General features: G+C 34.2%; 1 protein-coding gene across 2 annotated transcripts in view; it reads right to left on the reverse strand.

Moving 5' to 3' along the window:
- LOC139162739 (nipped-B-like protein) overlaps window positions 1-17,346 on the reverse strand; it is a 75,394-nt gene that overhangs the window by 6,828 nt on the left and 51,220 nt on the right. Inside the window, exons 2-7 of one of the 2 annotated variants that reach the window (XM_070743436.1) lie at window positions 11,135-11,279; window positions 9,806-9,971; window positions 6,399-6,529; window positions 3,213-3,312; window positions 1,636-1,787; window positions 688-763 (exon numbers count right to left, since the gene is read on the reverse strand). In XM_070743436.1, the coding sequence (XP_070599537.1) occupies window positions 747-763; window positions 1,636-1,787; window positions 3,213-3,312; window positions 6,399-6,529; window positions 9,806-9,971; window positions 11,135-11,198 (630 nt within the window). In that variant the 5' untranslated portion in view covers window positions 11,199-11,279 and the 3' untranslated portion in view covers window positions 688-746. Of the gene's footprint in view, window positions 1-687; window positions 764-1,544; window positions 1,788-3,212; window positions 3,313-6,398; window positions 6,530-9,805; window positions 9,972-11,134; window positions 11,280-17,346 lie in introns of those variants that run through there. The other variant, XR_011558372.1, reaches the window with a different exon arrangement.

Raw genomic sequence — 17,346 nt, forward strand, 5'->3', positions numbered from 1 at the left:
AATGTTATAACTAATCCAAGATGTTAAGATAACTCTATAAAGAGCTTACATTTCATGGTAAGCAGCCCATATCCAGTTCTGAACTTACAGGAGGCAACCATGAAATAGATAATGATTTACTTTATGATAGGGGTGGGTTAGTTGCAAGAGAACCTAATGGAACACAATAGAAGGGTTCCATTGAACTGAAATTTTCAAAGCTATAATGTATGATGAACGCCAATTTTAATATTACATAACAACTGATTATTAGAGAAAACAGTACAAACACAAAGAATATTTTAATGCACATGGTTGCTATCTATTAGACAGCATAGCTAAATATTAACAAGTCTAAACCATTGAGATTTTGAAATAGGAGATCAGATTTTTTTTTATACTAAAAACATTTTGATTGATAAAATTCAAAGTTTCTCTGGGGTGATATCACCTTTAATGAAAGTATTAAAAGAACTGATTATAATACTTAAAATATTTTTAATAATTACAGGCTTCAGCATTTCTAAAAATCATTAATTTTAATTCTGCATACAAATACTGTTGCCTATGTCTTCAGTAAAGAAGAATTAACAATGCTTGCGAAATTTGGGTCAATTACCCCAAAATTAGGTAAAAAGTGATTTTACTTTGGGTAACACATACACAAAACCATTACCCATAAACAACACAGACGTTTAAATTGACTTAAAGTTTGCAGTGTGTATTAAAATATATCTGAAAAATTTCTAAGATGAAAACCAAGGAAATTACCAATGATGATTTGCTGAAATGACATAAAGATAAATGAAACTGTTTTTATAATACAGATAATCCTTGGGTTACAACTATTCATTCAGTGACCTATTCGAAAGTTATGAAGGTGCTGAAGGAAAGTGCGAAGTTATTGAACCTATCCCTTGACAATGATAACACTTTCTGATAAGCAATTTAACAAGGAGAAAATTTGGGAAGCACTGATAATTGCTAATTGCTAAGGCACTGGGCAAGATACTGGGAGTATCCAAGCTGTACCTTAAGCCACAAGGTCAGCTTCAGCCAATCACTCTCTCAGACCTAGCGAGGATAACAGCAGGCCATTCCTAAAAGCAATAATTAATCATCATCCAGTCCTAAATTTCTAGCTGACAGTGGTGACCAACTATGATATAATTAAAACCTGAAACAGCTTACATCCTGCAATTATTTTAACATCAAATAACATGTTTATCCTAGGTCCTTGGGAAGGAATAGATAGGTGGATAAAAATGCCATAATCTAGTCTAAACTTCTGCTGACTGTGCAACCCCAACAATAATATCTGTCATAATCTGAATTTCCAATCCTGTAAAAGAAATATTACATTGTATTGGAAGAAAACATCTGGGAAGAAAGGAATGGAAACAGCTATCAGATTGGACATCTTCATTGCCTAAAATGGGCCAGTGAAAATTGTATTATTTTTGAGTCAGAATCCCCTTATACAGCAGTGTATATAAGGTAGGTGCCACAGTGAGCATAATCTATTACGCCTCTCACATAAACTCCAATTCTTTAACAATTGGCACTATTAAAAAACTATTAACTTAATCAAGGCATTATTCATTTAAACAAGTGCAAATGGAACAATTTAGCATGTTCTGAAAAGAAGAAAAATACCTTGTTGCATCTGTGGGTGAGGCGTGTAACTTGGAGGATGTGAATAGGGCAAATATCCTGCAGGGCTCTGAGGAGCATATGGACTAGGCACTGGACTATTTTGTGGTGCCATGAATCTATTACCAGAACTTGACTGTGGTGGCACAAATCGACTGCAAATAAAATCCAAAGAAAAACTGTAAAATATAACACTAATATAAACATAACGTCTCCCTAATTATTAAATAATTGTATTACTTTTTTATATTTATTGATTTCCACACTGCCCAACTCACCTAAGTGACTCTGGACAGTTTATAACATAATAATATAAACATATGAATAAAAAATTAGATTAAAGACAGCATTAAGAACAAAATTAAAGTTTAGTTTGAGACTTTATAAGATCACACTGTTGCATCATAATTACTTCAGAACAGAATGTAAGACAGGGAATCCAGTGTCTGAATGAATCCAAATTCCTTACTTAAAGAGTATTCACTAACATTTATTATGAACACTTCTGGAGTGTAGAGAAAACAGCAACAGCTAAATTGTTAAGCTACATTTCTCTTGATCATAAACTGCATTAATTACTTTTTTCTAAAACTTTAAACCCTATTCTCGCTTCTCTTCAAATTGCATAAATCTTTTGCCTTTTACTAGTAAATCCACTTATATAACTCTAATAACACATTACAAATACTTGTCATTGATAAATCAATCTGACATGCAAACTTTACAGACTGAATGGAGTAAACAATAAGACTCAAATGTCTGTACAGTGGGGAACTATCTTAATGTAGATCTATAAATGTCAGTAACTAATAGTCTATTTTATTTTTTTAAAAGATCAGCCTTAACATTATTAAATTTTGTAAAGAAAAAAAATATAAATCATTTTTTTCTTTTGTGATCTAATGAAGGTATACTTCAAAAACATATTTTTGGAAATATCCTACAGTTATTATATTCTGAGAATTATATTATTAATTTAACTTTCATACTAATAATTTTGGACTATCATTTTTAATTACATGCCGATCACAGAGAAACTAAAAGCTGAACAACAGAAAAAAATTATCTTGCCATATATTATTATAAGATAATAGTCTTTCAACATTTAAAAGATAAAATGTATGTTTCCAATTATTCAGGTGTTTGAAGGCCTGTTATCACATGTTTTATTAACATTTTACTTATAGATATAGATTATATATGGACAATCATAAAAAAGTCTGATAATCATTTATTGGTATTATATAAATCTTCATATGCACATTTGTGTGTTTGTGTGTATAAGATTTCATCTCCAAACAATTATGATTTTTTTCCCACTATTGTTTTTTTCTACTATAAAGGCAATGCTATAAAAAGCTAGAAGTATTATATTATCCTTGCATTGCTAAAAGTAATAAAGGTCCATCCCAATTACTATATTATGGTTTCAGGGAAATATCAGTTCAACAAATCAAAACAAAAAAAAATGTTACAGACTGAAATAATCACATTTCAAAACCTGAAAATATGATCTGCGGAGAGGGGCGGCATACAAATCTAAAAAATAAAATAAATAAATAAATAAATAAAATATTTACCTTGAAGGACTATGAGAGATAGTGGTTTGCTGATAATTGGAAGATGCAGGACTACCGTGCATGGAATTCTGAGAAAGTTTGTACTGTGGCATCATCATTCCTTTAAAAAAATGAATAAGATTGTTCTGAATTATCTCATTTGTTAACTTTATAACACAATTTAAACACAATAATTATGCAAAAAAGTATGAACAGCACATACAACAGTAGAGCAAATTGTTCTGAATATAAGGATTGATATACATATAATTCTAGCAACTACATGACTCATTTTCAACAAGTATATATCTCTCCTCTGGGATATTCATAGTATACTAGCAGAATTTTGGAAGACACTTCTTAAAATATTTTATTGCAAATAGGAGGGACTTATAGAGATTAGTTCAATGGTGGGTGACTGCCAGTTCAAACCGGTCCTTCCTGAACCGGTGACGTAAATTTGCCCCCACTCACTTCCAACGCGAACTGATAGGAAAGGTAAGTGAAACCCACCCCTGGATTAGTTGTCCATTTAAGTTTATTATTTAAATACCCAAAGACACAGACCTGCTTTTGCACATACCTACGGACACTCAACTTTAAGAAGAAAATAAAAACTACTGTATTTTCCCGAAAATAAGACCCTATCTTATAATAATAATTAATAATAATAATTTATTAGATTTGTATGCCGCCCCTCTCCGAAGACTTGAGGCGGCTCACAACAACATAAACAGTGTACAAATCCAATTTTAAAAATACATTTTAAAACCCTTATACTAAAATAATCACACAATCCAATCGAACCATACACCAATCTTGACAATTGGGTGGGTGTGTTAATTTTCCCATGCTGGCGGCAAAGATGAGTTTTTAATAACTTCCGAAAGGCGAGGAGGGTGGGGGCAGTCCTAATCTCTGGGGGGAGTTGTTTCCAGAGGGCTGGGGCCACCAGAGAAGGCTCTTCCCCTGGGTCCCGCCAGACGACATTGTTTAGTCGATGGGACCCAGAGAAGGCCAACTTTTTTGTAAGGCGGTCTCGAAGGTATTCTGGTCCGGCGCTTATATGTTTTGAACCCTGAAATAAGCCCTTGGCTTTATTTTGGGGGGATCTTATTTTCGCCGCTTACCAATATGAGGCAGGGAGGAGCGAGCAGCTCCTTGTGCCAGCTTCCTGATGGGTCACAGCAGGCTATCCCACCATTCATGAGTAGATGATTAGCTGATGCTGCTCAGGCCATGGCCTCCTGCAAGTGTGGCCACTTTTTGCAGGCAATTGCATCTGGAAAAGAAGCTGGAGTCCAAGCGATGCACTCCACATGCCTCGTGCCCTCCTTATCTAATAATGACAGTCATAGTAGGCAATTCTGTCCATGGAACAGTTGCCTTGTGGGTCCTGCTCCAGCCGGCCTCTCCAGCAAGGGCAGCTGCTTTTGCTATCGGTTGCTGCCACAAAAGCAGCAGGAGGACAAGTAATGCACTCCACGCACCTTTAAGGAGCAATGTTCAAACAGAGAGGAGTCAGGGCAATGGGGAAGTCCATTCGCCTTCCCTGGACCCTTTCTTCCTTGGAAATGGTAGTCTTGGGAGGGGGAAACAGCATCCCCAGGCAAGGTGGGAATGTTGAAAGGATGGACCCAGCAGCCACAAATTAAGGAGTTTTGCAAAATGTCATGCCTACGCACAAAGTTTGGTGAGGAAGGGGGAAGAGATACTTCCCTCTGTCTGCAGTGTTTGGCTTGAAAATATTTAAGAATCAGACAAGAGAGAAGGAGGAAGGAGCACTGCGAGGAGATGCTGCAAGACACAGACAAACAGGGTGAAGTTCATCAGAGACACTCACCCTTTGGGATGAATCAGATGCTTCGCTGGAGAAACTGCCCACCAGCCCAGGCTTCCTAAACCTCACACTCCTCACTCCTTACTCGTGAAGAAAGCCCAACCCAAAGCAAACTCCGCCTCTAGCCACCTTTTCGTCCTGGTGAAACTCTTTGAAAGGACGATATTCAGACGGCAGGAGATTTCCTGCACATTGGCAGCGCCTCCTTGCAGGGCTTCTTCCGGTGTCCCAGGGGTATGCATTTGTATGCCTTTATGGGAGATCGCTTCACACCTGGGACATCGGAAGAAGTTCTGCGAGGAGATGCTGCTGCTGATGTACAGGAAATCCCACCACCACCACCACCTACAGATTGTCCTTTCAAAGAGGAGTTTTACTAGGACAAAGAGATGGTCTTATTTTCAGGACACGTCCTATATCAGGGAAACACGGTAATAGAAATTAATGTGGGGTGAAAAATCAAAGAAAAAAGAAAACAAAGAAGAAAAAGAAAAGGAGGCTACAAAAAAGTAGCCTTTGATTTTCTTTTTTACAGCAGTTATGAGAACAATTATAAATTTATGTCTTGCTCTATGGTTATAACATAACTATTCTTTGTATAATATATTCAATCTAATCATTAAAACCATAGGGTCCTTCCTTTTGTGCTCATAAATTCATGTTTTCTGTTTCTTTAAAAAAAAGTCTATAAGGGAATTCTGGCAATGTGTACAGATGTTGTATTTGTCATTTCTCATTGCAATTATTACTCAATCTTTCCATTTTTTTGCTTTCCTTTTAGTTTTCACAATAAATCATAGTTAAATATGATGTCCAACACAATCTATCCATATACTGTACTATTAAAACTCTCATGTCGGTAACATTTAACTGGGTACAACGGCATATCACAGAGCAAAACATTATAAACTGAGATACCTCAAATGGGCTAACTTATCCATTTGAAATACCTTGCCCAAAATCTGGGACCCGTCATTCCCATGGAATTGGGAATTGGAAATTTTATAAAACATATTGACATAAAAATTATCAGAAAGCATTCTATGATATAATATAAAATACCACAGAATATTTGCTGTGGATAACTCCTAATTTTCAATATGGGTTACTTTTAAGGCAGACACATCTCTGAATATCTCCTGAACTTTTAGGAACTCTTCCAGTGAAGGCAGTACATTAGAAATTCTGCAATAGTTGAAGGTGTTTGTTTTAATGTAGATTTTAACATGTAAGATGTGTTAAAAACAAAATAAACCAACACATTTCAAATTATACCTAAAACCCATTTGTATTGTCACACAAGAAAAGTAACAAAGTTGTTTGTTATTTTCTTTAGAAAATATAGTGAAATGAATAAAAACTCTCACCACTTTGTACCCCATATCTGTTCTGCATACTTTTTTCCCTGAAAACATTAGGATTCCTTGCCAGGACAGCCTGCAGCAAGACTGGTATATCTCCCTCTGGATCATCACTGCCAAGGTTATCTTTCAATTCTCTGATGTAAGGTACAGAAAACAAAAGAGTTACAGGAAGCCATGCATATATTGTCCTGTCCAGCCTGCAAACTATTAATTAGAACATCTATAAACTATCATGTGTGTATGATTGTGTAACAGATAAGTTTTTATAACAATGTATTTTAAATTAGTTTTTTAAAAGTTTTTAACATTAAATTTGTATTTATATTGTATTGCTGTTACGCTGTCAGCCGCCCCGAATCTTCGGAGAGGGGCGGCATACAAATCTAATAAATTATTATTATTATCATCATCATCATCATCATCATCATCATCATCATCACTTTTCTGAAATGGAAATGGTTTCTCCTCCTCCATGGTCTGTAGCATGACATAAATATAGAGGACCCTGGAATTTTAGTCACAAATTGTTGCAGTCCTAAACTGGAGCTTTATGAAACAAGACTTGGTTTTGTGGCCATTTTTATCACAGTGGTAAAATAAATCCCGAGAGTCATTAAGCGAACTGTGTGGTGTTTAAGCAAATCCATTCTCCCAAATTAGTAATTTCTGCTGGAAACTAACCAAAAAATAGCAAATTTTGAACATGTGGCCACTAAACACTACAACTGTCATAAGTGCAAGCTGATGGCCTAGCAACAAAATTAAGTTATAACTTTGAGGACAGATCATAAGTAATTTATTTTAAGTCACTTGTATAGTAACTTTTAATGATCATAAATTGAGAACTGCCTATGTTTAAATTTTCTGCAATACAGCAATTGTTTTCATCTTAATACAATGGTTTTCAAACTTGAAGTAAGTGTCACCATTATTACAGCAACTCCGCTAATTAAATCACTTGAACAAGAAATAACATTGCTCTTCTAAATTTTGCATTCTTCTAAAAATGTGCATGTAATAACATAAGATAACCACTGACTATTTTTTTAAAAATGTAATTTCATAATTTTTAAAAGAGCAATGAACTTCCAGTGACATATTTAAGATTCTACTTATGAATTTTTTCAACTAATCTAGTTACCACGTTTCTCTTTTTTTTTACCCTGAAATAAGCACTGGGCCTTATTGCCATGCACTCAAAAGCCTAATTGAGCTTATTATCAGGGGATGTCTTATTTTGGAGGAAATATGGTATAAATAACAGTATTTACAAAGATTGTAATTTTTTTAAACTAAGGAAGAATGGCTGTCAACATTTCAACGGTTTTTAATACACTGTGTTATCTTTTTGCATCATCCTTATCCAATGGGAATTTATGTATTAAATTGTTATGCTTTGAATAGTACTTACATAGGCCATGTTTAGGGGGAGAAACACTTCTGCTTGTTGACAATTAAGCAGTGAGGTTCTAAAGGGCTCCATTATTTTTCATTATTGTTTAATATCTGTATAAGGTTCTCAAGGGAGTTATAAAGTGTTGGAATTAAGATATGATAATAGTTGATGCTACTCATCTCTATATATTAACATCATCTGAATCATCAAAAACTGAAAAGCCCCCTGACAGGTGTCTAAATGCTATAGTGGCCTGAATGAGACTCCAAAAAACATAAGGTAGGACTGCAGAGACACATACAGAGATGATTTTATCCAGTATTGTGAATATTGTTCTTTCTGAACAAGCTTTATTCTTCCTCCAAAGGATAGTACAATCTGTATTGATCCCAGATTAGGGATATTTTTGACTTAGAGGGACAGATAAAAGTTTGTTTTGGGGAGGGGAGGGAAGCTTATGCTCAGATTCTGAAGTCTCCAAAAGACTTGCGAGATAAAGTTGTTGCCTAGAAACAGAAACACAGAACTAGACCTTTGAATTTTAGTGTTTTTTTAAAGGGCCCTGGGCAATTTATTGGAAATAATTTGGTTAGTTTTGAATTTATTATTTTGCTTAAAAAGTGGAATAAAGTGACAGAAAATAGTATCACCTGAAATGTACTATTTTGCCACCAAATTTCAACGTAGAATCCCAGGACAATATAAAAGAGACAGGGAGCTGCATCAGCCTATAGATATTTTTATAAACCTCCTCAAACTATTATTATTATCAATGGAAATTATTATGGTAATTCCTGAATATAAGGATTGGTTAACTTCAGAATTGGAATACTGTAATATTCTTTTATACTAGTTCTGTCTTTGAAATTGGTCTAAAAGCTAACTCTGGTGCAAAATCCCCCCCCCAACTTACTCACAAGCAATTCACCAGAAACATACAACTTTTCTTAAGGAGTTCAAAAACTAACAATTGTTAATAAGGCAGATTTAAGATACTTCTGTTGTATAAAATGTATCATATTTTAGGAACTAGGTAATTAATAGCTCTGTACTTTGTACATTTGTCTGGGTTTCAAGAACAGTACAAGTATACCACATTTGCCAGGGATTTCTCTGAAGAAACCCATAATTGAGAGAAGTCACTACTGTGGAATGAAACCTGGGTATTTACCCAGCTGTTTACCGAATCTGAGTTGCTATATATTCTGTTATTGCTGTCTGGAATAATTTTGGACTAGGAATTTTAGCAATCTAGAGAGCCAGTTTGGTCTAATATTTAAGGCACCAGTCTAGAAAGCAGGAGGTTACAAGATCAAGTTCCACCTTAGTCATGAAAGCCTGTTGGGTGACCAGTTAATCTCTCTCTTAGCCCAACCCACTTCACAGGGTTGTTTTTGTGGGGAATTAAGAAGATTAATTAAGTGTTGGATATGTTCACTTCCTTGAGTTATTTGTAAAAGTAATAAAGAAGGAATTTAAATAATTTGATGTCTCTAATATGATTCTGAACTCTTTTGAAATATTTATAAATTAATACCTTAAGGTGTAGTCTATTTCAGAATTCTAAAAATACACATCTAACTATTTTCTGAGATCCACCACTTCAGTATTATGCCATTATTCATAAACCAAAAGCAGAACAAAAATATGCTGAAAATCATGAAGTAATCATACTATTACAACATTGGTGTTGCAATTTATTACTTTACTTTCCTCAATTTGTTAGTGTTTTGTTACTCACTTTTCACTAAATCACTAAGGTATAGCCTTTCATTCAGGACCTCAAGACACCACATGTTAAGTGTTCCCTCCTCCTACACTGCTCCACAACAACACTATTAACTACATTGAGGAAGAAAAAATCTTATTGGCCCAATAAACTTTTTGGTGAGAGCGGATTACAACTTTATGTTTGTACAACCTTGCGGTACAACCTTGCGGAATCAATAAAGTGTCTTTAATAATTCTACACATATAATAGTCAATTTTAAAATGCTTTGCTTTAAAAACATACATGTGATCTGTTGACACCTGGTTGAGGCTGTGTACAAGTTGTGAAACCAGATTTTCATCCCTACAAGCCAAAAGACAGTTCACCTCCTCTGCAATTCGTCCATTAAAGAGCAGGCTTTTTGTAGTTGTGGCGGGCAAAGGTGAAGGAAGAGGCAGCTGATTCAAAACTGTTTAGAAAGGTTTAAAATAAAACATTATTCCATTAAAAAAATTTTCAGAATTTTTTCTCCCATATAGCATTCCTGTAGTATTAAATACTGTGATTCAAACCACTTCTGGTAATAATGCCTCTGAAAGTAGTAAGTATAGGTAATCCTCAACTTACAACAGTTCATTTAGTGACTGTTCAGTTACAACGGCACTGAAAAAAGTGAGTTATGACTGTTTTTCGCACTTACAACCATTACAGCATTCCAAGTCACATGAGCAAAAGTCAGGTGCTTGACAACTGACTCATTTATGATTGTTGTAGTGTGCAAGTCATATGATCCTCTTTTGCGAACTTCTGAGAAACAAAGTCAATGCGGAAGGCAGATTCACTTGACAATTCACTTGACAAATGTGGAAAACTTACTTAACAAATTTGTCACTCAGCAACATAAATTTTGGGCTCAATTACAGTTGTAAGTCAAGGATTACCTGTATTGATATTTCTGATACTCTGCCTTCTCCAAATTGATATTTCTGCTAGGAATTCCAGAGGTTGTAATTCCAATATGCCTAGAGAGCAGCCTGTTCTACTTCCATATTCCATATTACTATTCTCTTCTTTTGCATATTTGTGTATAACAATCAAGCATCAGAAAATTATCTATTACGCATCAAGAATTGGTCAGCTACTGTATGTATCTGTTATGCTTGAATCAATGCCCTCCTGCACAGAGCTTAAAAAAAATACTAGGCTGAGATTTCTTTACCATCCAGTGCACAGTTTCCACTGAATAATTTCTAATTTTTATTGGATAGGGGGTCAATTTAATTGTATTTTGTAACTGAAAAATTAAATAACTTTAAATTTTAGTATTTCTCTGCCAAGATGGATTTGGGAGTAAGAATATTGTGTTGTAACACAGTTGCATATTTTAGTCCGTTGTCAAATTGGAGTTTTAAAATTACAAACTGTTCCTCCCTCCATCCAAGAAAAATGAGGTAGAGAGGGAGTTCACGTTCACACACACACACACACACACACACACACACACACACACACACTTCTTTAGAGAATCATATTCCAGAGATATTTTGATATAAATAACTTAGGATAAGATAACTGTATTAAGCATAACTTGTATTAAGTTTAAACTTTAAAAAAACTTAGAAAGATACTTACGATCAGTAAGACTAGCAATCCCTGCAAGAGTAGTGATGGGAACATGAGGCATATCCCCATTCATCCTGAAGTGCTTGGGATGGTGGTGCTTACACACAGATTTTAGTTCGGGTGCCAGCTAACATTACTTCCCATCTCCCACACACTGGAATGAGAAAGAAATATTATATTTACAAATCAAAACAAAATTTAGAGTCTAAAAATATATAATAACATAGAGTTTTATTTAATATTCAATATAAAACATGACTAAGTAAAGTAAAATTTGCATAAATTGAGTAGTCTACATGATCAATATAAGAAAAATAATTGGGGCAACCATATAGATGTTTATATGATGTCACTAACCCTTCTGGATACAGCAGTAAGAGAAAGTTCAATAAAGATCGGGTGCAGTACATTACTTTAGGTGTTGTTTGTAAAACCAGAATCCTATGATCTATTATTATCTATTAAAATGATAGCAGATAACTAACTTGCAGAGTGGTCTAGTGCTGCAAAAATAGATCATTCAAATAATTCCAACAAACGTATAGTCAAATAAACTTTATGTAGATATGTAATTCTGTCTATTTATCTGCTAGATTTGGGGGGGGAATCCAGCTCCTAAAATGTTTTTTTTTAAAAACTCATTGGTCTTGTATTTTGGGGATCTCTGAATTTATTCATTCAATAAGTAAAAACAATTATTCTTCAAAACAAATTTCTATAACAAGGAACATATAAAATAATACTTCTACAATCATAAAACAGATGTGTAAAGTCCTTCATCAACCTGTTTTGCATTTACATTGGACTATATGGGTTATTATATGGTCCCTTTATGGACTTCCTGATGTATATAGATTTGATCTCTTGGCTTGTGTGAAGCAAGGCAAAATCACTGAAAACAATTTCAGAAGAACTCCAAAAATATGGTTGGACTGGATGTCAGATAATTTGTGGATTAGATATTCTAGTTATTAAAACACTCAGCAAATGCTATTGACTGCATTGAAATAAAGCATATATGCAAAGGAACCCTTTGAAAGAATTAGGATCATACTGACTCTTGCACACTACAACCTTGTTGAATTCTTTCAAAAACTTGACGATATTATGCAAAGTTTCTTCTATCTATTATTTTCATAATTAGTCTGATTTACTCTAAATTGAAATATGGTAACTGTTTGAATATTCAAACTGACAAGATCCAAGCTCCTCCCACAATGCAGAATATGTCTTAACTTAAGGGACTATTTATGTAGCTGCCATTTCTACTCTAAATTCTGCTACAGAGTTAATGCAGATAAGGATTAAGTTCCTATCAGACTGATCTGTTAGACAACAATAACAATCCAATAAATTATGTAATATCTGCGTACGTTTACTTACATAAACTGGCTTATTAATACACAGTCCTGTGTTATTATCCATTTATTCAGTGACTATTCAAAGTTGCAATGGTGTACTGAAAAAATGGACTAACAACCGATCTTTGCACATAAAACTGTTGCAGCTTCCCCACAATCACACTCAAACTTTGGGTGCTTGGCAACCAGCTTGCATTTATGAACTTGGCAGCATCCTGTTGACCACGTTATTCCTTGCCCATTACTGAAATCTCCCTATTATGAAAAGTTTCAACTTTGCTGCCTGGTGATAGATGAGGTGGTGGACAAGGCAAACTGACTGCTGACAGAGTATCCATGCTGTGGGGTCTGAGGGCTATATTAAATGCTATTAACAAAAGCTACTTCCTACCATGGTATCCTTCTGTGACGGTTGGAGGGGTTTTAACCTTAGAAGTCTAAGAATCACTTTTTAGTGGTACTTTTGAAGCATAACCATTGGTCATTCTAGATACAAGAAAAAGCAAACCAAAGATTGATAATACATTAACTTCTAAATCAAATGCTTGTTATGGTCTATTTTAAGGCTTCATTTAAAAAAATTAACACAACAATTTCAGTTCAAAAGAATAGGTTGTCCTTGCTTAACAATAGTGCCCTAGCGACCATTCTAAATTACAGTACTGCTGAAAAAATAACTTTCTGACCAGCCCTCTCACACTTACAAACATTCATTCATTCATTGGATTTATATGTCGCCCCTCTCCGAGGACTCAGGGTAGCTTACAACATATAAAAAACAATACAAAGTGTCCTGAATCCAATTAAATTTAAAAACTAGCTAGTCTAAAAGCCCAAATTTCATTAAAAAATCAATCATTCTCACTCCAAAATGAACAAATATATATTTCATTCATGGTCCATTCATCATTGCAACATCTTTTTGGTCATATGATCAAAATTCGGGTGCTTTGCAACTGGCAGGCATTTACAAGCATCACATCTTGCAGTCACATGATTATTGTTTGCTGCTTTACAACTATCAACAAGCAAAGTCAATATAGCCAGCAGTAAAATAACAAGTCACATTAAGAGCCATGAGTGGATTGGTTAATGGAGGCAGTGGAACTGAGGTGCTAAGTCTGACACAATAATATGATGGCTCACTTGAAAACTGTATCACTTAGCGCTGGAGCTGTCGATCCCAGTTGTGGTAGTTAAGTGGGGACCAAGTGTATAATATTGTAACCTATATTAAAATATGTTATATATGTTAAAACATATTAAATATTAGAATATGATATAATAAAAACTTGGTGGATACTTTTACTTTGTTCTTGATAAATCTTCCAGGTAGGAAGCTATTATTACATTGGTATCCTGTCTTCTTTGGGGAGCAAAAAGTGTCATACGCAGAAGTATCTTCCCATTTTATCCCCATATCAACAGTCTTGTGTTGCTGAACAATGCTAGGATGACTGATCATCAATAATGAAATATTGCTCAATGATTTCCATTACTGAATGGCAACTTGGTCTCAGTATAGCATCTCCACACAACAATGTCATATTATGAAAAAAACATTATGAAAAAAACATAACTAGTAAAATAATTAAGGGTTTTTAAAAAATAAAAGTATATGTGTGAAACCTGATTGTTTTCTTTGTCTGTGTAGAAGTCAGGATTAAGTTCTTGTGGATTAGTGAGACATAGACTTAATTGTGCTTCAACATTTTTCACTATATATTTTAAAACAAGAAACAAGTGGTATATTTTTAAAGGATAAGGATCCAAGAAACATGCTTAAGAGTCGCGATATTAAAAATGCTCATGAAACTTAATTTGTGGTAAATTAGAAGCTAATTACTAATTTCCCATCCCATTATACAATGTAACTATACACATTCATAAGATAAAATTTGTCTATGTATATATTTGTCCACAAGAGGGCGCAGAACTTACTTTGTCTGTAATATTTGTATTATATTCAGAATTCAACAGGTGAAATCATATGTTTGACCAAACTTTATGAAAGTCACCATTAATTCAGTTTTCTAAAAAATAGTAAACAACTTAAAGTTCAGGGTGCATATATAAAAAAATCTAAATTCTGTGGTTGAGTTTATACAATAAATAAAATCACATACATATAAACACACAAAATATAACCTGACACAATGCAATACAATACATATAAAACATATATACAGTCAGATAAAGTGCTAGTGGATATTCTGCTACTAACTCATTAGTTTTCACATTTCAATGTTTCTTAATGAAGAGTAAAATATAGTTAATTGTTTCCTACTACATTCACTTATAATGTAAATTCTTTTATTTGAATAAAAAATATTCAGAATTTTATAATTGAAATTTCAATAAATATAGAAAACAACAGTATTGATTTGGCACAACTTCAGCAACATGTATGTATGTATGTACGTACATCGTATGTATGTATGTATGTATGTATGTATGTATGTATGTATGTTTTACACATTATTTTCTGTTAGACAACTAAGAGTTTCCTTTCTATCATAAATATTAATTAGGATATTATTTTCTGCCATATTGAAACCCCAGGTCCATCAAATCTTTTCTTTTCATCATTTTGCCTTTTGTATCTTAGAATTGTAATCTTGCTAAAAGTCCTTCCTGATTTACTGTATGTTATTGTTTGCTTTTGGCTGAGATGTAAGATAGAATTTTGAGAAAATAAACATTTTATAGAAACATAGAAGATTGATGCCAGAAAAAGACCTCATAGTCCATCTAGTCTGCCCTTATACTATTTCCTGTATTTTATCTTAAGATGGATATATGTTTATCCCAGGCATGTTTAAATTCAGTTCCTGTGGATTTACCGACATTGCTGCTGTGAAGTAGTGAAGTAGTGAAGCAGCAACAGCAGCTGGAACTTTGTTCCAAGCATCTACTACTCTTTCAGTAAAATAATATTTCCTCACATTGCTTCTGATCTTTCCCACAACTAACCTCAGATTGTGCCCCTTTCTTCTTGTGTTCACTTCCTATTAAAAACACTTCCCTCCTGGACCTTATTTAACCCTTTAACATATTTAAATGTTTTGATAGCGTCCCCCCTTTCCCTTCTGTCCTCCAGACTATACACATTGAGTTCATTAAGTCTTTCCTGATAAGTTTTATGCTTAAGACCTTCCACCATTTTTGTAGCCCGTCTTTGGACCCGTTCAATTTTATAAATCTTTTTGTAGGTGAGGTCTCCAGAATGGAACACATTATTCCAAATGTGGTCTCACCAGCACACTCCCTCTTCCTGCTTGTTATACCTCTAGCTATGCAGCCAAGCATTCTACTTGCTTTCCCTATCACCTGTCTGCACTGTTCATCCATTTTGAAACTGTAAGAAATCACTACCCCTAAATCCTTTTCTTTTGAAGTTTTTGCTAGCACAGAACTAACAATACAATACTCAAGATTCAGGATTCCTTTTCCCCAAGTGCATTATTTTACATTTGGAAACATTAAACTGCAGTTTTCATTGCTTTGACCACTTATCTAGTAAAGCTAAATCATTTGTTATATTACAGATGCCTCCAGGAATATCAACCCTATTGCACACTTTAAAGTGATCGGCAAATTTTGTATTTGTATTTTGTATTTATTTATTTTGTATTTTTTTCACTAAATAAATACAAAACATGAGAAACAGCTCAAAAATTATCTCAGGTAAATAATCTGCTATGCCCAACTACTGTTGTACATAAAATAATTTATTTACATTTCATATTTCTTAATCACCTCATATTATATTGGACTACATAAGTTGTTAAGTTGTTTATTTGCCTAAGGAAAACAATTCAAGAAGTTTGAAAAACTGTAAAAAATCATATTATAAAATCCCAGGTTGCATATTACCACTGAGAAAGAAAAAGAGCTCCCATATGAAGCCAGCATGGTTGCATAAAGAACACTCTGATAAACTGAAAGACAACAAGAACAATAAAAAATAGGAGGGACACATAACTAAAGCAGAATACTAGTAAATAGCCCAAATCTATAAAGATGAAGTCTGGAAAGCGAGGATCTATAAAGAACTAAAACTTGCAACAAATGTAAAAATAAATAAATAAATAACATTTTCTGTCAACATGTAAAAAACAACAAGAAGAAAAAAGTCAAGGAAACAATTGATCCACTAAATGGAGGGGAAGATGGCAAAGAGACCAAGACTAGATGGTTTGTATCCCAGGATTCTGAAGGAACTGGCAGATGATCTCAGAGCCATTGAAACATATCTTTCAAAAATCCTAGAGCACTGGGGAACTACCAAAGGATTGGGAAATGGATCCAGGTAACTATAGATATCAATACCCAGGACAATCCTGTAAAAGGCAATCAAGCAATGGATCTTCAAATACCTAGAAAGAAGCAAAGCTATTTACTAGACAATAACATGCATTTCTCAAAGACAGATCATGGCATAAACATTATTGCTAAATTAGTGGCCCACCAAAATGCTGTGGACATAGTATACTTGGATTTCAGTAAGGTACATTTGACAAAGTAGACCACAACAAACATATTTCTTGGTAAGATAGAACAATTTGGGATGGACAGTATCACCAAGACCCAACCTTGCTACTGCCTGATCAACCGCACTCAGCATATGAATGAAACTACAATGAAACTACGTCAACGAATCTATATCTAACGGAAGGAAGCATACAAAGTTTGGTCTTGGGCACAGTATTCTTCAACATCTTTATAAATGATCTAGAGGGGATAGAAGGTGAAGTCATCAGAAAATACCAAAATGGCAAGAACAGTCAATACTTTTGAAAGTTAAAGATTTAGAAATGTTCTAGAAAGATTTGAACACTGGGCCGTACCCAATAAAAA

This window comes from Erythrolamprus reginae, chromosome 2 (genome assembly GCF_031021105.1).
Source record: "Erythrolamprus reginae isolate rEryReg1 chromosome 2, rEryReg1.hap1, whole genome shotgun sequence".
NCBI lineage: Eukaryota > Metazoa > Chordata > Lepidosauria > Squamata > Dipsadidae > Erythrolamprus > Erythrolamprus reginae.